The sequence below is a fragment of the Palaemon carinicauda genome, chromosome 8, assembly GCF_036898095.1.
Source record: "Palaemon carinicauda isolate YSFRI2023 chromosome 8, ASM3689809v2, whole genome shotgun sequence".
Classification (NCBI taxonomy): Eukaryota; Metazoa; Arthropoda; class Malacostraca; order Decapoda; family Palaemonidae; genus Palaemon; species Palaemon carinicauda.
The window spans coordinates 76,448,171-76,472,997 of record NC_090732.1 but is presented as its reverse complement, the minus strand read 5'-3'; the positions used below and the strand labels follow the sequence as shown (position 1 = coordinate 76,472,997).

Genomic DNA, 24,827 nt, shown 5'->3' with positions numbered 1-24,827 from the left:
AGTGTTTCCATAAACATGCACTATCATCTGATACTCAATGAAGTCCAAGTCAGGGTTATCATCTCTATACCAAAAGAACATCAGAAAATTATTGTGGTCGTCACTTACTTTTAAGTTATGAAACATCTGTCTTATGTCAGCAGCTATTGCTACAGAGTTCTGTTGGAAGCACAGAAGAATACCGGATGATGATCTCGGTACCCGTGACCCAAGGAGTTTAGAACGTTATGGCAAATTAAGAGACTCCCCTGTTTCTAATATAGTGGTGTTGTGCCAACAAAGACAGTTTTGGCTCGGTGAATGATTACCAAAGTGGTTTTTTTGTTGTTGTTGATGTGACTGTTATCTTGCAAAAGTGCTAGTAAACACACGCAATACTACTGTATGCTTTGTATTGAAGATTTGGGTTATGGTGATTTGGTTGTAAGTATTAAGGTTTTGTGATTGATATTTTTTTTTTGGTTATTTGAATGCTTTTTTTAGTATTAAGTGTTTGTTTTAGTTTTAAGAATTACAGCTATAAGGTTATGTTTCGTTTTTATGTCCTTTTTGTCCAAGAGTCCCGCTGCTGATAACGTAAGGGGAAAGTTTGTGTTGTGGAGACAATTGTCAGTTAGTGTGATCAAGGGTGTGGGGGTTGTTTTTGCAACATCCCGCCACATTATTTTGGCGCCCGAACAGGGACTGCCGAGGTGGGATAGGAAGCTGGACTCTTAGACGAAAGACTGATAGGATTAGGAATTAGATTTAAGGCTGAAGAACAAGTTGATGACAATGGAAGGCAAATTGCAGGCTTTGGAGGAGGAATTGTGGCATTATAAAGAACAGAAGTTGATAGTTGAGAAAGAGAGGTTGCTAGTAGAGAATGAGAGGTTGAACTGTGAGAATGAGGAGATGCAAAGGAAGCAAAGGGAAATTCATGGAACTGTAGAGAGAGTGGAAGAGGGTGTTGAGATGAGGATGCGAGAAAATGAAGAACTAATGGAGAAACGAATGGAAGCTATGATGGGGCAAGTAATGGGAATGATAAAAATGTTCATGGGTGAAGGTGCAGTCGGAGGAATGGCTTCTGCTTCGGGTAATAGGATGATAGTGGAAGAGAAGGCTAAGGTAAGTGATAATGGGAAAGAAGTGATATTGATAGTAATAGTAGTAGTGATAGTGAGATTGAAGATAAGGGAATTAGGCATAGTAAGGATGAACAGAAATGTGATAGGAAGAATGAGAAGAAAAGTAAAAGTGATGTGAAGAAAGAGAAGAAAAGGTGTCTGGATGAGAGCAAGGATGATCGTGAATGGGTGAAAGTGGTGAGTAAGAAAAGGGCTAGGAAGAGTTTAATCAAGGATAGGAGTATGAGTGTGGAATTAGATTCTTTATATTCTAGCGAGGAAGTAGGAAACAAGAGGGAAGGTAGCAGTGATGATAGCAGTGAGAATGAACGTGAAGTGTGTAAGACTGTGTTTATGAGAGAGGTACCTCAGTGTGAAAGGTTCAATGAGCATAGTAGTAGGGAGGTATACGAGTTTTTCAAGGAGTATGAGAGGTATTGTCAGGATAAGTATGGTGATAGTAAAAGAGTTTGGGCTAGGGAGTTAGGAGAATATTTGACTGGGTATTTGTTGACGATGTATGGTGTGATAATGAGTGTAGGTGACGTTGATTATGAAAGTGTGAAAAAGAGAATAATTGAGCAGGTAAAACATATGAAAGGGAGTGTTAGGTATAAACGTAAGAATGATTTTGATGAAGCACGGATGAATGTAGGAGAAGCAATATCGATGTATGTATGTAGGTTGGAAACTTTAGCTAGGAAGAAGTATGGGGATGAAGGCATAAATGAGAATAAGGAGTTAATGAGGAAGTTTTTGGCGACCATACCTGAGAATGTGAGTGAATTTATTAATTTGAAACGGATAGAGAAAATGAGGTGGACGCATGAGAGATTGACGTGGGATGATATACTAGAGATAGTTGAGGATTATGAGTTAAATAGATGTATGAAAGAAAGTAAATCTGTAAGTGTAAGAACTGGAATGGAGGAAAGTGTGCCAGAATTTGTTAGTTTTAGAGGTGCTGTTATGAGAGGACCGATGAGGGTAGCTGATAATGTAGTAGATAGGAGTGTTTGGGCGAGTAATGTGGGAATACCTGTAAGGGCAAATGAAGGGTTTAAGCAAGGGAATCAGGTTTGGAGAGATGGGAGTGCTAGTGCACAGGGAGGTAGGTCAGGTAGTTGTGTCCGTGAAGAGACCTGTTATAGGTGTGGGAAACTAGGGCATAAGAAGAATGAATGTAGATGGGCCCTAGGTGCTTGTTTTGGATGTGGTGAGGTAGGGCATAGAATTAGCGAATGTAAGAAAGATAAAGGGGTTAAATGTTATCGGTGTGGTATGACTGGACATATAGCAAGTGGATGTAGGAGTAATCGTACGCATGTGATTTGTGGCAATTGTGGTCAGAATGGGCATTATGCGAGGATGTGTAGAGAGCAGCGTGCTAAGTGTTCTGAATGTGGTGTAGATGGGCATATAGCTAGGGTTTGTAGAAAGAAGGGTTAGGCCAGCTAGGATGTTCGGGAAACTAGGTAGTCAGAGGGTTCAACTGGGTGAGTCCTCCTGTGTGTGCGGAAGGAATAGGATCAATGTTCGTGAGAATGGGATGAATAATTGGTTGGAAATGAGTAAGTATGAACTTAGTATGCATGAGAAGTTAGGGCTGGAAAATAAACAATTAGTGTTAGTTGAATATAGGAAAAAGAGGCGTTTGAAAGTTTCAAGTGAGGAGAAAGTGCAAGGGAAATCAAGAATACGAATAAGTATGTAAATGTGCAAGTGAGTGTGGAGGATAAATGTATTAATACAGATGAAACGTGGCTGAGTATGAATGATGCTTACAGTGTGTGTGGCTTTTCGTTAGATGATGTAAAAGAAAGAATGAATAACGCAAGAATGAGAGATAGGAGAATGATAAGTAGCATGAATGCATCTTTTGCTAAATTTGAGAATGTTTTTGATGAAATGGATGAACTGTTTACAAAAATGAGTGTAATTTTAGGGCCAGATAAGAACGAGGTAGATATTATTGTACATGATATATTAGATGATAGGGATTTAGATAGGAATAGTGTTAATGTAGCGAATGATTGTGATAAGGAAGAAGTGAATGAGAGAGTGTATGAAGGCCCAGTTACTCGGAGTAGAGGTCCTGTTTCCGAATGCGACTGGGTTATGAAAAAAATAGCTAAGTGTTGTGTGAGATGGATTTGGCAAAGTAAGGGGGGAGGAATGTGGAGGATCAATATTTATCTATATTTAGTTTTTTTTTATTTGCCAAATCCTGAGAGAGAGAGAGAGAGAGAGAGAGAGAGAGAGAGAGAGAGAGAGAGAGAGAGAGAGGGAGAGAGAGAGAGATGGGTAGTTAGTGTACCGATTGTTTGTTGTGAGAAAGACTGTTGGTATAAATGAGATTATTTGTTTATGTTTTAGTTAGGTTACGGCAGTGGTGAATGTCTTAGGCGAATGCTTATTTTGATTTGACTGGAGCAAGAGTCAGTTCTGTTTGAACTTGGATTATTATTATCATTTTTTTACCAGCGTGGAAGTGTTGATTTATTTTCTGAGCCGCAATTCTTCCTTGGAGATAATTACTCATTTGGAGATATTTATCTGATGTGTTATTGATTGTTGACGACTAGGCCTGTAACAGACCTTGATACGACTGCCCGGATTTACATAATTGTTAATGACCTGGACCGAATGAATTGTGATTGATGATGATGATGATGATGATGATCTCGACACCCGTGACCCAAGGAGTTAAGGCCGTTATGGCAAATTAAGAGACTCTCCTGTTTCTTATATAGTGGTGTTGTGCCAATAAAGACAGTTTGGCTCGATGAATGATTACCAAAGTGTTTTTTGTTGTTGTTGATGTGACTGTTATCTTGCAAAAGGGCTAGTAAACACACGCAATACTACTGTATGTTTTGTTTTGAAGATTTGGGTTATGGTGATTTGGTTGTCTGGGTTTAGTATGAAGGTTTTGTGATTGATATTTTTTTTTGGTTATTTGAATGCTTTTTTTAGTAATAAGTGTTTGTTTTAGTTTTAAGTATTATAGTTATAAGGTTATGTTTTGTTTTTATGTCCTTTTTGTCCAAGAGTCCCACTGCTGATAACGTAAGGGGAAAGTTTGTGTTGCGGAGACAATTGTCAGTTAGTGTGATCAAGGGTGTGGGGGTTGTTTTTGCAACATCCCGCCACAATATTTTTTGCTCTAGGCGAAATTTTCACTTTCTTATTTACTGATGTTTTGCCCAAAAAAAATCTATAATTCACGATGTATATAATGGGTTTTTTATATTACGCAATTTTTCTACATGAACTTGGATTACTAGAAACATTTTCTCACCGTGTTCATATGCCAATAATATTACGATTAATATATTCTTGCTTTAAAGAAAATTTAGAAGAATCAACACAATTTGAAGAATATTTTAAAAATGAGTTTCCCGGGCTATACAATAAAATTATGCATGGAAATAATATGATAGATGAAAACATTAGAGATCTAGAAAAAAATAATTTGTCAATGAATATAGAATTTATTCTTAATGTTGCGGAAACAATTTATTTAAATGATGAGAAAATTATTGAAGGATTATATCATATCATCCATAAGTATCGCAATAAGAGTTATGAATATTATCTAATTTTATTAACGTGTGCTTATATGAAAGGTTATTTACTGGAAGTTAATAACAATAAAATAAATCGAAGGGCAAATGCTAAAAATTTTATATCTCCTTTACATAAAGTCATTACGTGTTTTTTCTCTATGTTATTATTCCCGAAGTTAAAAATGAGATATTCCATAATGTAGTTTAATGTACATACAGTATTGGAAGGATTCAGTCATCTGTATTCTAATGAGCTGAAATCAGCTCTAGACGAATTACTAAAAACTGTTGCCTAACAACAAACACGTTAAATAAAATTACATGCACACAAACAAAAGTTACGTAATTTAGTATATATATATATATATATATATATATATATATATATATATATATATATATATATATATATATTAGAATATTTCAATAACAGCTGTCTTGTTAAACTTGAATCAGATTGATTTAAAAGGAAAAGAAATAAATAATGTTTTTTTTGGAATCAAGTTATTTTCATTTTTATATATATAAGATTTTTTTAAGATAATCGTTTTTTGGAATATATTTTAAAGTTGTAGAAACGATAACAGGAGTACAATGAGTCATTTCAGTAGTATTTGGATAAACAATAACATTGTTCAAGGGTAACGAATGTATTTTACGAAAAATATTTTCAATAATTATGTCAGGTGTGTTTTTTTTTTTTCTAATTCATTTATATGATGTTGCTCTTTTAGAACAATTTCTTCTTCTTCTTCTTTTCCTTCTTCTTCTTTTCCTTCTTCTTCTTTTCCTTCTTCTTCTTCTTCTTCTTCAACATCATCATCGTCACTGATATCGCTGCTACTACTATATAATACAAAATTTTCCTCTTCTGTTTCTAAGGGTTTATTCTGGTCATCTTTATTTATTTTTGCATCTTGAATATTTTCTGATATACTTTTAAATGTACTTTCTGATATTTTTGATTTTTTTAGAAGGGGAAGTATCATCCATTTTCTAATGATACATTTTTATATTTAAATTATCTAACTAATGCTAAAGACGTACGCGCTATTCTATCAGTGTGAAAAGATTTAAGATCATTAAAAGTATAACACCATTTACTAACTTCAGCGTATTCTAGTTTTATATTTCTATCTAATAAGAACTAGGCTTTTGGAGTTACATCTTCGTGTACTAAAATATTACTTTGTCGAATAAATTTGTATGGCAAAGCCCTTTGTTTTATGATATAGCGATCATCTACACAACCATAACCATAGATCATATCGTTAACTATCTTAAATTTCCGGAGTAATTTTTTTAATAATTTTACAACAAATTCTTTCTTTTCACTTTCATTTGTATTATTATATATGGCACGTTCTTTTTCATGACATTTATCATAATAATTCCAGTGTTTTGTCGTATTTATAGTTACAATGTGGAATGGTAGTATTGCAGGAGGGAATATTTTTAATATTGGTGTAATATAATTTATTGGTAATTTGCAAACATTTTCTGTCGAAGAATATTTTTCGTGCTTATTCATGTTTCTCAATTTAGCATACTACTACTTTTTGAGAAATGGTTACCTCACATAAAATGTATACAGCGAACGCACATGTATATATATATATATATATATATATATATATATATATATATATATATATATATATATATATATATATATATATATGTGTGTGTGTGTGTGTGTGTGTGTGTGTGTGTGTACGTTATTTTTTTTTATTGGAGCCCAATAAAAGGGGAAAAAATTGACATGGAAGATGAAGAGAAGATGACAGATATCAAAAGTGAAGTCATAGATCTAACAGGATATTTAAATACGTCTCACAGAGAGTGGAAAATACGATGTCAACCTTGTTTAAATTACTTTAAAAAAGATAAAAATGATAGTTCTTTGGAATTGATGTTACGGCTTTCCATAACTTACAAATTACAAATTGAACAAGATAGATTTGATGCATTATACGCCAAGTATCCTGATATAACTTTTAATTTATCGCATCAAGAAACTATTATTAATTCGGTGAACAATATTAAAAATGAAACAGAAATGGTAGGGTATTATTTAAGTAAAAAATATATGATAGGTGTCGGATTTAATCTTGTATCCTTATTGGGCATCAAAGATACAGAAACATTATTTGCAATTCCGATATTGAAAGATGGGAAAATGTGGCAATTGTTAATGAGGAATATTTTTCAGAAAAAAACGAAATTTATCACCAGTTAGCAAAGAAATATGGTTGAAATTCTCACCGTCTCCCTTAAAATGTCTTTTTTGCCAAGATTATCCTAGAGATTTGTATCCAGGAAATTTTGTGGTTAATCAGAGCATTTTATTCATGAAATCATTTATTTGGGTAGATAAACGTAAAATTCATTCTAAACATCATAGGAAAAAAAACAATAATGAAAAACAAAATAATAATAATATTGAATTTATAATGTATAATAGATCAACAATAATAAGTTGGCAATTTCTAAATAAATATTTTAACTATAAAAAGGTACAAGAAGAAGTTACCACCTTAAACAATATGGCTATTTATTCCATGGGAGATATTTTTATCTCATTTATTGACATTTTAATTTTGAGACTATTAAAAGTGCAGTCTCAAAACTTTGTTATTAAACAATTACGTCCATTTTATAAACATTATTCTCTTAGTTTTCATTCAATGAATATAACTATATCTGATTTCATTCACGTGTATAAGATTTGTAAAAGGAAGAAACGATATGAAATTATCGATAGAAATCTAAGAAAATTAAAAACAAATGCCACTAGTGCTGAAGAGCAATCGGAAGATTTATTAATTGATATAATTAGAGGGAAAAAATGTTCAAAAGATAAGGAGCTTACTGCTAAAATTATAAAATGCCTTAATTTTCCAAGAGGACTTTTAACTGAATCGTCAATCATCGTAAATATTTCGCATATGATTAAACGAGGAGAAATAGATCTTGCAATATCACAAACAAGTATTTTAGATAAAGATTATGTTGTAATAAAGAATAAATCACAAGCTCAAAATCAAGATATACCTTCAATTATTGGAACGAACAATAAATTAGATGTTCATAGAATTGGTAGATTTACAGGAAATGCCGCTACAAATTAATTTTATAATATTTGTGGTATAGCATTTTCATTACAAAAAGTATTGACTAAAGACTCTAAAACAACAAAACCTAAGTATATCGCTAAAGATGAGGTAGGTTTTATTGATTTGATCACAACAGCTGATACACCAAAAAATTCAGATTAATTTTAGAATCTGTAATAGATTGTTTTATTTCTACTTACACTTGACTGTTATGGATAACATGTACGTTTCGTTTTTAAAATTATTCCCTTCATGCCAAGTAGATTCTAATCCAGAAGGTCTTACATCACTCGATGACGGAAAAAAATTGTATATATATTTGCGCTAATCAGGTCTTATATAATATTATTCCGACCATTCCTAAAACATTATCTCTAAAACAATTAGACTCTTTACGCAAATATAATAATATTAATAATGTAAGTTATTTTCATATGACTCAGTAAGCTTTAAAGGTGTTAATACCTAAATATTGAAGTAATAGAGCAAGCAGTGGATAATTTTTTGATTTGTACTAGTATGACCAGATATATCTATAAGTTAGATGAAGATGGGTTATTCTATTCACCCAACGAATTATATTTAAAAAATGATAATGATAATATATCTTTACCGTCTAATATTTGTTGGACCCTCTATCCGAATAACACCATTCCCTACAAATTGTCATTTACCAAGAGTTGGTCATGCCGCCTATACAGCTAAAAACTTTATTGGCAAATCTTCTAATTAGTGAATTACATAAAAAATCAATCTATAGCTTTTTATTTTAGAAAATCATATCCTACAGAACTCATAAATTCCCCTGGATGGTTTCCTAAGATTTTAGTCGCCGGTGGATGGAATAATCAAGAAGATGGCATTGCTGTTCGAAAGGGATTTATTGACAAAGAAAAATTCACATCCGTTTCTTACGAAACGGCTACGATAAAACTTATATACGGGAATAATGATAATTCTATTCCATCTACTTCTTATATATTTATACCTTTGATCAAGAAATCTGATATATTAATAATGGGTTTACCTATCGGGTTATTTAGATTAGGGCGAAATAATAATAATAATAATAATAATAATAATAATAATAATAATAATAATAATAATAATAATAATAATAATAATAATAATAATAATAATAATGATGATGATGAACCCATTAATCATTATCAGGAAAGTATTTCCCTAAACTATAGAAATATTTTCATCAGAACTCACGGTAAAATAAATGAAAGTGAATAAGAAATATTTTTAGAAAAGGAAAAAGAGTTAACTATCTGTTATCATGACATGGAAAACTGACGGATATTTATTATATGGAATTACCTCAAAAAAAGAAATTTATATCATTGAATGAATTTCGATGTGAAAAAAGTCGTGATGATAGTAATGCTGGTCATTTAAAAGTTTATCTATTCTATGCGTCTTTGTTTATACCTTTTATCAGTGATAAACTACAGACTACAACTACAAATAAGGGAGTTATTACAGAAATCATCGCAGATGAAAATATTATTATTATTATTATTACTTACTAAGCCACAACCCTAGTTGGAAAAGCAGTATGCTACAAGCCCAGGGGCTCCAACAGGGAAAACAGCTCAGTGCGGAAAGGAAAAAAGGAAAATAAAATATTCTAAGAAGAGTAACAACAATAAATATCTCCTATATAAACTATAAAAACTTTAACAAAACAAGAGGAAGAGAAATAAGATAGGAGAGTGTGCTCGAGTGTACCCTCAAGCAAGAGAACTCTAACCCAAGACAGTGAAAGGCCATGGTACAGAGGCTATGGCACTACCCAAGACTATGCCATATATTTTAGATCCAATAAAGAAAAAAAATATTTTACCAGATTTAATGATAAACCCTTTTTATTTAAAACGCCAAACTTTGGATAATGTATTAATGACTGGATATGCCTTATCTAATAAGGTAAAGAAACCATTTCTAAATAACTCTTTTTCTTTTACCATGGAAGACGCGCTTAATCACATAACTATGAAAAAATAGGCTACTGGCATATTGATGAATCCTGTTACTGGTTTACCTTATATTAAGCCTGTTATAGAGTCTTCGGGAAAGAAAACAAATGTCATTTTAGATTATAAATATCGAGAATATTTGGATCAGTATAGCTTCATTTATATGAGTAAAAACAAACAACCTACACCCCATGAAATTGTTATGGGAAGCATTTATACACAAGATATTTTGTTGTAAATAACCATAAAGCATCAACTATGATGCAATCGTCTCATCCAGATGAAATTAAAAGGACTGAATTTTCTGGCACCCCAGTACGTGGAAAACGAGGTGGATTTGCTACTGGTCTTCAAGAACAAATAGCTTTCTCTGGCATGGGAGACTCAAGACAACGCGGACACGATCACATTCATCTTTGAATCTTGCAGTCAACAAAAAAATTCCAAGTGTGTAATGAAATTAATGAATTTAGATCAAGAATATTTAAATATTCCTGATATTGACTACAATTGCATAATTAAAATGCCATCAAATGAATTTTCCTTTATCTGCAGAGATCTTATTCAATTTGGAGATTCCATAGATATAGCTTGCATCAAAGGTGGTGTGAAATTCTCAACAGCTGGTGATATTGGCACTACAAACATAAAATTTGCAAAAACGTCCAGTGTAGATAACAAGGAAAAGGCTGTAGAAGTTGAGATGCAAGAACCCATCAAGATGACCTTTTCATGTAGATACCTTAATTTGTTTACCAAGGCTACTGCTTTTTCTCCCAGGGTATCTCTTTTCATGTCCCCTAATATGCCTATGGTTGTGGAATATAGTATTGAAGATATTGGCAACATTCGCTAGTTTTTGGCTCCAAAATTCGAGGAAGAGATTAATAGCTAAATATTATTTTGTAAATTGCTTTAACCATTGTTATTATTTGTTATTGCCACACTGTATTAGTGTGGTTATGTTTTGTTCTGATTTTGTATAAGTGTTTGTCCAGTAAATTTATTTGTATATTAATAATAATTTTATTAAAGTATTTCTATATATAGATTATTGAGTTATAAATATTGAATAATTTAGTTTCCCTATATTTATTTCATGTTTTTTTTTTATTAATTTTATCAAATTCATAAGAAGGGACACGTGGAACATATGACTGTGAGAAATGAGAAAATTGAAAATGACAAAATAAGAAATAATTAATAATTACAAACAAATAAAGACAGATCAATTTGAAAAAAATTAAACAGAAGATATGAACATGTTGGAGTGCTATAACCAAGACCAAGAAGGTGATGATATAGTAGAATTATTTAATGATTATTATCCAAACAATATCTTTACTCATCCAAATTTTAAGCAAATTTACGTAAGAAAAGAAAAAACCCAACTAAAAAAATATCGATGATAATAATAATACTAATGATGATGTTGCAGAAGAATATCACGTTCATCAAAAAATACTTTTTCAGTGTACAAATCAAATGTCTTATAAAAAAGAAATGCTACCCAATAAACAAAAAAACCTTTTTATCATACGAACATTTTGAAATATTATCAGGAGAAATAGACCGGTTGTATGGATATATGGATGGTGTTGATTATCAAAATCAATATTATCCATGTAGAACATATATAAGAGTTGATAAAAAGCAGCAACATATGCCGTTGTATATTGAGTTTGTAGATAAAATTGGACCCCCCTATAACACTCCCGATAAAATGTTTATAACTAAGAATTTGGAAACGTTTTTTTATAATGCACTATTTTGAATATTTTCTTACGAACTCTATGATTTTTTAAAGAAATATGATGATATTGATGTAAATAAATATTTTCCTGATGATAACGAGGGATTTGCAAGTGAAACTTCAGACGAAGGATATAATAGCGATGAAATGAGAAATGAAGGAGAGGGGTTATAATATCAATATGACAGAAGAAAAGGAAATGTTATAAGTATAGAATAAGAATGGAAGAGATATTGGGGGGAAAGAAGGGAGCCATTATTCCAATATCATCATGAATTAAATATTTTAAACACCAAAATTTGAGGGATGTCTATACAGAGAAAAAAGACATCATCACAATACCAGTAAAAATAAAGAAGTATTATGACAACCCTTAAAACTGACGGATATCATCTTTTCAATTATTACCATGAAAAATTTGCCGAGTGTATGAAAATAAATGATAAACATCTATACAAAATAAATATAAGAGTTGATAATTAACCCAATCCATTATATATAAAATAAACGAATTGAGAAAGAAACACGAATCCTTTTATTTCATATTCCCCTTTATTCATTATCTGCCATCCTATCTAATAGACAATAAAGCAGCTTATAAATTGGCACAAGATATTGTATTAGTTGACTCTAATGGCTTTTATCAGACAAAATAATAATTGTAAACACAAAAAAACAAAATTGCATAGAGCAGTTAGAAATATCCTCACAATTAAATAAAAAAAAATAAAGAATATGAGTTATATTAAAAGGTAAAAACAAAAACAAAAATCAATCGCAAATAATATATTTATATATACAAAAAATGATAATTATATTTTACAACGTTTTATTTTAAAATGCACTATTTAGAATATTTTGTTATGAAATCTATGATTTTTTAAAGAAGTATGATGATATTGATGTAAATAAATATCTTCCTATTTCTATGAAACGAAAATTATAATTGGCTAATGTTATTTGAATTAAATCCAAGTATAAAAAGGGAAAGTATTTGTCAAAGCTAACTATTTGTTCTAAAGATGGATTTAGCCAACATTAATAATGAAGACGAGGGATTCGCAAGTGAAACTTCAGACGAAGGATATAATAGCGATGAAATGAGAAATGAAGAAGGGGGTTAAAATATCAATATGACAGAAGAACTTGAAATGGATTAATATCATATGCATAGAATGGAAATGGAAAAGATATTGGTGGAAAGACAGGAACGATTACTCCAACATCAGCATGAATCAGATATTTTAAATACCAAAATTTCAGGCGTCTCTATAGAGAGAAAAAAGGTGTCGTTACAACAGCAGAAAAAATAAACGCTTGAATTTTCAACAACGAAATTCACAAAAAAAATTTTTATTTTATACCTAGAACAAATAAAATGCTCACGGCTATCATCTTTTTAATTATTACCATAAAATATTGACCGAGTGTATAAAATTAAATGATAATCATTTATATAAAATATACATAAAAGTTGATAAGAATCCCAATCCAGTATATATAAAATTTATAAACAACAATTTATAAACAACCACTATAATGCTGTATGTACTATTACCATGGTCGTTTGGTAATATTTCTAATAATAAATTGTTTATGGCTCAGAATATTTGAACATTTATCCGTTCTGCCTTTTTTGGAATTTGTTCAGATAAAATTTATAGAATCCTAGAAAGGGAGGAAAATGTCAAAGTATTTAAATTATTAAATGACTGATTATATGCAATATATAAATAAACTATCTATATCCAAAAAGTGATAATAGAATAAAATATACTATATTGTTCTGTATATTCGGTGAATAATAATGTAATATATGAATATGAAATTTTTGTTTATCTGATAGATTGAATATCTACCTACCAATATTTGTTTACTTGTTTAGATATAAAAAATATAATAATGTTTCCCCTTTGGGAAGATAAAATTCACGGCTTGAATAAAAATTTGAATCACCTACAAAATATAAAAAGAAAATACATACTAAGCGAAGAGACTTTATTTCCAAATAACGAGAATGACCATTATTTTATTACAATAGAATTAATAGAAATGATGCCTCATTTATCATCGATCTTCGCCGATAATTAATATACCCATAGTTTTTGGGAACGTTTTACCCCAGGAAGTCCTTCTTGGACTTGTATGTTCTAATGAAACTACAAATAATTATTATAAAAAAATATTTTATTGGTTTGTAGAAAATCCCATGCGTGCATTATACAACAAATTTAATATGTCTATTTCACGACATGGTATTGATTTAAGTAATCCCATATCAGCTTTGGGTGAACTAATTACGCCATGCAGAAATAGGAATATTTGGTTTTTTAAGAATGAATTAATCAACTGTCAAAAATTACAGATATTTATGATACTAACCACCACAGATATGATTGAGATATAAAAAAGCTGTCCCGATCCTAGTATAAGTTTAAATTCGAATAATTATCTTATCGATGCTCCCGAAAAATTTGTACAAAAAATAAATTAATTGAGAAAGAAACATGAATCCTTTGATTTCATATTCAATTTTATTTATTATCTACCATCCTATCTAATAGACAATAATGCAGTTTATAAATTGGCACAAGATATTGTATTAGTTGACTCTAATTGCTTTTATCAGAAAATAGAAATAACCGTAAACACAAAAAACAAAATTGCATAGAGCATTATTAAATATGGAAAAATATATTTCATATTGTAAAATTAGAAATAGAACACCAGAATATTTTTTCATACATAATATTCCACATAAATGTGGGAAATATAACGAGAATAATCTAATTTATGAAGTTATTTATTCAATAACCGAAGGCTTGGGTATAATTAACTTCATTAGAAATATCCTCATAAATGAATAAAAAAATAAAGAATAGGGATTATATCAAAAAGTGAAAAAAAAAAAACAATCGCACATATAATATTTATATATCATAAGAAAAATAATAATTATTTTTGCCGTGTAAAATTAATTGGTTAATTCTATTCATAAAGGATTATATATATCACTTACCACTATCACAACTCCTTCTTCTTTTTCAAAAGAACAAACAAATAAATGTACATAATATAACGATTTTTCTTTTTTTTTTTACTTGTTCTCGTCTGTAGATACGGCGAGAAACTATTTTCGTGTATACATTATGCCCACCGACTTTAGCTTTTACTGTTATACTTTTATATATATATATATATATATATATATATATATATATATATATATATATATATATATATATATATATATATATATATATATATATATATATATAGCTATTGGTTAGTTTGAAAAATAAAAGACCATCAATTTATATATGTTAACTAACCAACTACAGTTTTTTCTCTGATTAGGCTAACCTATCGTTATTTTAATGTTAATTAGTTTGTTGGTACCAACATTTCCTTTCTTAGATCCTTTTTCTATTTAAGAAATGGCAAAAAACAAAGCTGAACACAAGTTATTATAGTTTTTATATAATTCATTTTTTTGGTGATAAATTGAATAATCTCCTTTTCTGTTTTTTTATTTTTTTTTTTATTATTTGTTTTGTCGGTTGGCTAACTTGTTTGCTTATACGTTGAATTAAAGTAAATTTTAAGTGTGTGCATATTTTATATGTATTATGAAGTGGTTAATTCTTAGATTATATTTAAATATTCACTGTAGACAAAAAATAAAATTATTATTATATCAAATATTATTTCCCAAAATTAAAAAAGAAAGGAAAAATGAACAATAATAATATTGGTGAAAATTAAAATTATAATACGCCAAGTTTTGGGGGTGATATTCAATTTTTAGATAATTTATTAAATTATTTGAATGCCAATTACCAGACGGAGAAAGATATTAAGAGAAGGTAGTTTAAAAAATTACAAATCAATAATTTTAAAGTTCTGTCGCTACAAATTACATCATTATGGAAAAGAATCTCTAATATCACCAGAAATGATTGAAAAATATGTTGATAATCATTTAAATAATGGAATAAAACAGTACCAACATATAAAAACTGAAATTCGCTTTCTTAATAAAAAAATATTATCGTCCCAACAACGGGCCAAGAAATGGCAAGACCAAAACCCAAATTTCTATGGAGATAAAATAAGTATACAGCATGGAACAACAATATTTCCAATAAACCCCAATTTACGCATGGAGAAATTGCTTTATCTATGTTAAGATTATATAAAACTTGTCCCAATAGAGATCCCGTACATAAAGCTTTTTTAATATATTATTCTGGATAAATGTTTCATTTCAAGGTGCTCGAACTTTATATTACAAAAAACATTTAATTCCATATTTGGCATTGAAGATTAAAAAGTTGCTAATAAATAATCCAAATAAATGATCTAAAGATTTTCTAGACACAAAAATATTTACTGCTTCAAATTATCCAGCATGTAGAAAGGCACTTCGTAAATGTTTCCAGTGGGCAGTCGATGAATTATTTGTCGAACGAGATCAAGATAACTCCGACGAAGATAATAACAATATTAATAATGACGACGACGAAGAAGGAGAAGAAGAAGAAGAGTATGATGAGGAAGAAGAAGAAGATGAGAATAATATAGAGGGAGCAGGGTTACATTCTTTAAGAGCAGATTGGTCAACGCAAACATTAACTTTATTATGTTCGATAAACAAAAATCCATATATCGCCGCAAATATGACAACACGCTTATTGGGACATAGATCCATTAAGTTACTTAATAAACATTATTTAAATCAAGGAAATAGCCTGAATCCTGAAAAGAACCTTGTTCAATTGATTTTAGAAAAATTTAAAAATTATGTTACAGAAGGCACTGAAAAGATAGTGACCGACGAAAATTATTCTCTGTCTGACAAACCCATTAAGATATTATTCGGTGGACTCAAGTATGGAAATATTGTTGAAGAAATACAAAGAAATAGAAAAAAGAAAAGAATTGGAAATTTGGCAGCGCTAAGTAAAGTAAAAGACGAGTGTTTTATTCTTCGTGAACCAGAGAAAGAAAATTATTATTATGATGATAACATAAATATAATAGATGATGATGATGATAATAAAAATATTAATAATGATATAGAATTTATGAATGAAGAAGACTATACCATTATTAATTACACCAACGATGATTTATTATTTTCTGGTGAAGATACAGGATATCTAATTTATATTTAGTTTAAACTATTTTCAAAAATATTTCCATACTTGATAATCATTTCATAAAAGTATTAAATGATAAGAATTTGTATTATAATTATGGTTTTATAGTAACAATAATATTGATGATAATATAAATATAATAACATTACGATTCACTTAACATACTATTGTTACAATTTGATGTTTTGGGTGTAGTAGTAAATTTGAAATGAATTCTAATCCTATATACACTCATAATGATATATTATGGCCCTTAAGATTTAATGGCCAATGGAATGTAGATATTTGTAGTGATTGTGGATTTTTTTTCACGTGGTTTATCGAGATGATAACAGTTTGAAAATAAGATTATCATATCGTGCATTTTGGCTTTTTCATATGTTTAAGAAATTAGCTTTAGGCTCCACAACTTGGAAAGAATTTATTGATAATTATAAGATTATTGATATAGACTCAAAAGATAATTCTTTACCTTTCCCATATGTATTATTACTTACCGTTGATGCTGATATTCGATGGAGAGTTTATTCTAAAATGCGAGAATATATTATTAGAAATAACAGCAATATTAGCAATATTCCAGAATTAACATCCCACGATTTTGTATAGAAATTTTATAAACTAAAAGAAAAATCTGATAATGTAATTGTTTATACTGGATATTTTTGTACAAAAACGTGGAATGTTGTATGTGAAGAGAGTATGGATTATACAATCGAACCAAACTGGGTTAGTGGGAGGCACAGTTACACATATTATTTTCACACGAGACATATTGAATCTTTACCAATATCTAAGAGTTTTGTCCTAGAAGAAGAACAAAATTTCAGAATATTTGTGTTTATAATTAATAATTATCGTCATCATTATTGTAAATACTGATTACGTCCTTGTTTTCATTTTACTATAGTATCAGCTCATTTCCGCTTGAGTAAATTAAAGAAATTTTGTAATTATTATTCGTGTTTCAGATATGTATATTACTTTAAAAAATTCTATTCAAACTTAGTTGATACTATAGTAACCAATAATTTAACTCATAAAGAGGACGAATAAAAAATAATTACAAATGATCTTGTTCCAAATACATAAAAAAAAAATTTCCTCTTTTGCATATATTTTATGAAAAAAGACTTTATTTTCCATTGTTGTTGTTGATGAACTTAGTATCTAGAATATATTGATAATGGAAGATAAATTTCATACATATTGGCCATTAAAATTTGATGGTGAACATAAAGTAAACATTTCAAGTGATTGTGGATTTTTTTTTTTTCATGTGCTCTATCAAGACGACAATATTTTAAAAATAAAATTAAGGCCTTGTGCAATTTGGCTTGGTTTGATATTTGATAAATTGTATTTAGATCCCAAGTCTTGGAAAAACTTTATCGATAATCAGATTATTACTTTTGATTTTGAGTCTGAGTCTTTATCCTTTCCATATGCAATATTATTTACAGTTGATGCTGATATTCGATGGAGATTTTATTCTAAAACACTACAGCCAAAAAATGATAATATTGATGATAATAATGACAATATCAGCGATATTCCAAAATTAACATATTATGACTTTATGAATAAATTTTATAAACTGAAAAAAATCTGATAATATAATTGTTTGTTTTGGATGTGTTTGTGAAAAAACGGGGAGAGTTATTTGTAAAGAATGTATACGTTATGTATCTGATCCAGGCTGGGTGACTAGGCCCCATCGATACCATGATTATTCTTGTGTAAATGCAATTGATAATTTCAAGCCACTTCAGGATATTAATGAAAATTAGGAAGAATTTAAAGGCTATTTTTGTTTTATTTGCTTGCGTCCATGTTTTTAATGCACATCAATATCAGCAAATTCAACATTTTATAAGAATATTTAACCCGTAGGTTCTTATAAGAGTACTTTTAATAACCACCCCTTTATAGAATTAATTGATAAAATAATAACAAACAATAATATTTATGATATTAAAAAAAATAAATGCTGTGTTAAATAAAGACACGCTTTAAATTAACTGATTTTATATATGAAAATAACGATTTGCAAATTTAATTAACAAAATAAAAAACAACAATGGGTTATATATTTATTTATTGTTCAATAATTTTGTTACAAAAAAATTGCAACATTGGCAGGATATGTCCCCGTATCTAAAATACAATCATCGTTTGATAAAAGATATTGAGAAGAAGTCTCCAAGTTATTTACTAATGTCTCAAATTCTAAACTTCCATTATTTTGGACTAACTTTCCTAAAAAAAAATATTCAAAATCATTTTGGAATATTCATTAATTTTCAGGTGAATATAAAAAAAAAACATTAGACATATGTACATCTTCTATGAGACATGTAATATTTGTTAAAATGAGTATTCATCATAACTATTAATGGCTTATCGCCATTATTTTGCTTAAATGTAAATATATTGCAAAATTCTTTAATAGAAATACATTCTGTATCATCTTGGCTAAGGTATACAAAATTCTGAAAACCGCAACCCAAAAAAGAAAACCATAACGATTTCTGGTATAGAAATATCTTCTATGATATTTCTTTTCATGTGTTCAAGCGACTTAGTTTTTGATAAATTTTTCACTTAATGTCCTAGTATTATATATGTATACATATATAATGAAATATTTTAATTTCCTCATCATAATCATCATTATTATTATTATTTATAGTATATACTAGCCACCCACACAAAGAGTTATTATCCTCTATCATATTCAAGTATATATTTTAACTATAATAACAATAATAAAGTAACTGAATTTATATTAGTCACGTTTTATTTATGTCATTAATCTAAATATCAGAAAGGCCTAAATAGATTTGTTTATATGTTATTTTGGGTTTTAATTATGATAAAAACAAATAGAATTATTTTAATTTACAACTTTTACAACAATGACGAATTTCTATCAATTCATCAGAAATTTTTGAAAGTGAAGGGGCCTGTTCTAAATAATATTCACTTTCGTTTGTCCTCTTACATTCAAAACAAATTAATTCTTTTGTAAATTTTTTTTTTTTTTCAAGTATTAAATATTTTATTGGACTGTTCGTATTATCATTCATTGTTAATGTTTTTATTAAAATTGGTATATATGGCACCAGGTTTTTTAAAATTTCATTGTTATTCATAAATATAATCACTGCCAGCTTATATTAGTGGTAATCAAAATTTATATATGTATATATACATATATATTATTTATTTATTCATTTCAATGAACCAAATTTATATAAAAGTTAGTAGAAAATATTTTTTTATTAAGAAAATGGTTTTAAGCATTTTCAATTAAATATGCATGTATGTACTATATTAACTTTTTCAAAATCAAAATTTATTATTCTTTTTCCCTATATCCTGGGCGTAAACATCAAAAGATGACCAGACATTATAAAGGATATAATAATATATTTAAAAAATGGATACACTTAATAAAATTTATGGATTACCAGAGATTATTTTACTTATATCTCCTTTAATACTTTCCATTATAATTGGAGGCTCTAATATCTATAAAGATTTTTCTTTTTATTGTTGTTGTATATTATCTTAAGAATTATATCATTTATTAATACATATAAGATTTTACTTGCGAGATTAGACTTTAGTAAGAAAGATAATAAATTTTCCGGACACTCAGTGTACGCTTGGTATTTTATTAATACATTACAAGAAGAAAAAAATAATATATTCGAATCTGAACTAGAATCTATTAAAGTATCGTATCCCCCTTATTTGAATCACGCAACATTTTTTAAGGAAGACATAAAACGAATAATTGATGAAACTTTCAATAGGGAATTTCAGGAAACAAATGAACCTGATGATCTAATTGATCAAAAAGATGAACTTTTATAGGCCGATAAATATGATGAAAAAATTCCAACTAATGATGATAATTTATTACAAGAAAACAGAGATGTTGAAATAATGGAAACCAAGTAAAGGGTATATTTAATCAATAACTTGTTCATTAATCTTCATTTTTGTATGATAATTATCAAAAGAAGCTGCCATATTACTGTAAAAACATAACTATATTTATATGTATTATTATTATTATTAAACACGTAAAAAATTTCATAATTTAATGTGAAATTATTTTGTCTAATAATATAAGGTTTTAAATATATCATAGACAGAACAAGTTATATTCTTTATATTCATTTGACTATTCAGTTTTTTCAAATAAATTGTTGGTTCCAATGAAGAAATTAGGTGATTATTATTTATAGTCCATATAATATTTTCGTTGTTGTCTCTATCTTGGCACGATAATAATTGATTTTTAGAGGAAATGTTATGTGAATTTTCGATTTTTAAATATATTTTTGTAACTACATTAAATGATAGTTTTTCTGTATATTGATTTTTTTTTTTACAAGGCAAGTAATTTCACCATCATTTATAATTGGGTCACTAGATAAATATGTCACCATACATTTATTTACCCCAATTTATTTTAATTGATTTTTAGAAAATTGTTTCATGTTTGGGTCATATAGATTATTTTTTTAAATATTAAGTTCGAGATTCAAATTACAATCTAGATAACATGAATTGATATCAATACATACTCCACAGATAGTAAAAACTGATATATTTTCTGGTAGGTTTAAGATATGATTGGAACTTTTTTTAGTAATTGGATTTCTTGACATCCAAGACGGATTATGAATATGATTGAAAATTGATATAAATGGGTTTTTTATAGAACTTATTGGTGCCCATCTCCAAAAGTTCATTGAACAGTATATTGAATGAACCATCGCTCCCCCCCCCCAAAAAAAAAAAAAACATTTTCATGATCACAATTGTTTTTTGTAGATAAGATAGTTATGTTTTATTAAAGTAAAGATCTTTAGCTTATATAAGATATTACCTAAGTGAAAATATGAATGATGTTTTTGTTGATAACAATAATGCTAATTATGTAGGCAGTATTAGTAACATCAGCAGCGGTAGTTATGAAGAATCTATGCATGATTATGATTATTATTATTATGACAATAATAACACAAACAAAATAAAAAAGAATCAAAAGAGAAAAATTAAATAGATTTTGTCGACGAATCTTTATATTTATAAACGCCTAAACGAAGGAATGAAATTACCAGAGATTATCATAGTAAGTCACATGCAACATCGACAAAATTTTCATCACCAAATAATAGTTTTTGGTGGGATCAAGATGACATACCTATATCATCAAACATGAAATATAATCATTACGATAATTATTTTCTTTCTGTGAATGTTAATAATTGGACACCATACAAAAAAAAAATTAAATTTAATAGACATATATAATGCAAATTCTATTATCTATAATGCAAATATTATAAATATTAAGAAAAATTGTGATATATTTGATGAATATAAATCAAATTCCATAGGGAATTTGAAAGCATTTTATATGGACATAGTATTTACCATTAATCAAATACTTGAAGAATTAACGAGAATACGACCTAGTCGTTATTATAATTTTCCGGAAATCTTTACTACAATCTTAAAATCAATTGAAAAAAAATTTTTATTATTTGTAAACACAAAGACATTATTCAGTTAAAAGCATTACACTCGTATATCTCAAATGCTTAAAATTATTTGACATATCAAGGCAAGATTTTACTAGATTGTCTATATCAAATAGTTTTTATTTCCAGCTGTTTAAATTTTTATAAAAGTGCAATCATACAATGGTCTATTCCTTCACAACTCAACAAACATATTGATAAACAAATAACCGAATATAGTAATTTTGTTGATATAATCATTTCAAACTCTAAAAATATGGATGGTATATATCAAGTTATGAAAGGCGCATAATAAATTATGATGATAAAATTCACCCACAAAACTGTTTTATGATATCATTAACTGTACTCCTATGTTTCTTAATGTTAAAAAGTATACATCCCTAAATAGATCCTGTTATAATGATATGCGAAGAAATGGAAAATGAAAATTATGGAAAAGCAATTCAATATTATTCATTGTTTTTTCATCGTCTTTTGTCATACATTATTAACCAGAAAAAATATGAAGGCATCAATGAAATATTAAAACATCAGTTGAATAATGAAAGTAATTTTCATTCGGCCATTATTCATTTATTATATTTTTGTGGCAATCTAAATGACAAAAAGATGGTAATGTTCAATATATTAGTACCAGAGAATTTAAAGACATGATTTACAAATCACAAAAAGTAGAGGATCTTTTAGATTGTTTATAAAAAGACTCAAAGACTAGTTCTTATTTATTTCTTCCGCCTAATTTTCACCACTTTCTTTCGCAAACTTTATATGTTATAGAAATTGAACTTCAAAAAGCATTAAATAACACTACTACTTTGATTGGAAAAGATACTTTACATAAATGGTCATCTTTATTTTCTTCAATTTTAAATGGTTATATGAGCTCAAATCTATATACCAATGTAGGAAATTTATTATGGATACAAGAATTAAGAGTTATTGCCTTAATCTATAAATATTTTTATTTGTCTTATGAGAAAAGGGAAGAAAATTGGAATTGGCACGAAACTCAAATACAAAAGAAAATGTTGGACCTACATCTTAATTACAAAAATAAATATGAAATTTTACAGAATGATTTAGTTAAAAAATTAAACCAATCACACGATGCTTGTGAACGTGCTTATAATTTGTTACTAAGCGAATTTGATTCATATAAACAAAGGGAACAAGAAAATAGACCTCTTCATGAAAAGGAGGTCTTAATGTATAATGAGCACATGATGAATATGTGTAAAAATACACTGAAAATAATGATAAGTACTGGAAAAATGTGTTAAGTGACACACAAAACATGGAAACAGAGGAGACACTACACCCAGATTTAGAAAATGCTAAAGATTATAATGATAAAAACAAAAACAGTGACACAATTATTTTATCATTTACAAATTTGCTGTCTGATTAAGAAAATAAAATATATTTATTAGAAGAAGAATTAAAAAACTGTAAAACTGAAATAGGAAAACTTTATGAAAAAGAAAAAGAAATTCTAAAAAAGGATTTAGGTAAGGAAAATAAAATAAAGGAACTTTCCAAAGAGTTAAATCATTGCAAAGCTCAAAAAGACCTCTCAATACATGAAAGTATAAGTAAAGATACAATTTCAAATTATGAAAAATATATGAAAAATACAGAAAAAGACATAATCTTGTTTAAACAAACAATTCAAGAACAAAAGTTTGATTAGTGATTTGGAATATAAATTAAGAGTGTGAACGAGACAAGAAAAGCAATAAACGAGACATTGAAAGTTATATAAAAAGAATAAAAAAAGAGAGAGATGATTATTTATATTCAAATGAACAGTATCAAAAAGAAAATGAAGACATTATACGTGAAACAAAAGACGGTATGAAAAAAATTAAAAAAGAGTGCGCTAAACATTTAAAACAATTAAAAATTCAGGAAAAGGAAATGAACAATTAAAATCAACAATTTCAAAACAAACTATCAAACTTGAAAAAGGTCACAGAAGAAAAAAATAATATAATTCTTAAACATAAAAAAGAAGAAGATTTATTGTTTCAGGAATATGAAAATGCTTTAGCATTAACAAATAATCATATTGAAAAATTGGTCAGAGATTTTTGATAACTCTTCAAAAACAGAAAATCGGGTTGCTAAAATAACAAGTAAAGTTGCTTCAGGACTGAAAAATCAAATTGATGAAAACAACAAAACACTTTCACTATTGATAAAGAATCAAGAAAAACAACAATAACTCATACCTCCATCCTTAATGACAAAAGAAATAATCCAACCATCATCCTTTTTAACTACAACTAGTGGTAATAATGATAATTTACAACCAAGGGAATTGCCTCAGGATTATTATGATATCCCTACTAAATCGAGATTAGAACAACTGGGTCTAAACACCACAGCATTGTATAATAATAATAAGACAATAATCAAACACAAAGCAGACAAACCTCCACTGGTGATGGGAGACGAACATTCACTCTCCCTCCAAATCAACCCCCCAAATAACGATGATAGTAATTTACAATTAATGGAACACCAACAAGTGTCATTATTACCCGAAAATAAAATAACCAAACCA

General features: G+C 28.4%; 1 protein-coding gene and 1 pseudogene across 1 annotated transcript in view; both read left to right on the top strand.

Moving 5' to 3' along the window:
• Positions 1-774: 774 nt before the first annotated feature.
• LOC137645313 (proliferating cell nuclear antigen-like) lies at positions 775-10,674 on the top strand (annotated as a pseudogene).
• A 1,880-nt stretch (positions 10,675-12,554) lies between these two features.
• The window catches only part of LOC137645312 (uncharacterized), a 13,227-nt gene continuing 954 nt past the window's right edge, over positions 12,555-24,827 (top strand). The window contains exons 1-2 of the mRNA XM_068378128.1: positions 12,555-12,651; positions 15,943-16,126. Of these exons, the coding sequence (XP_068234229.1) occupies positions 12,555-12,651; positions 15,943-16,126 (281 nt within the window). The remainder of the gene's footprint in view (positions 12,652-15,942; positions 16,127-24,827) is intronic.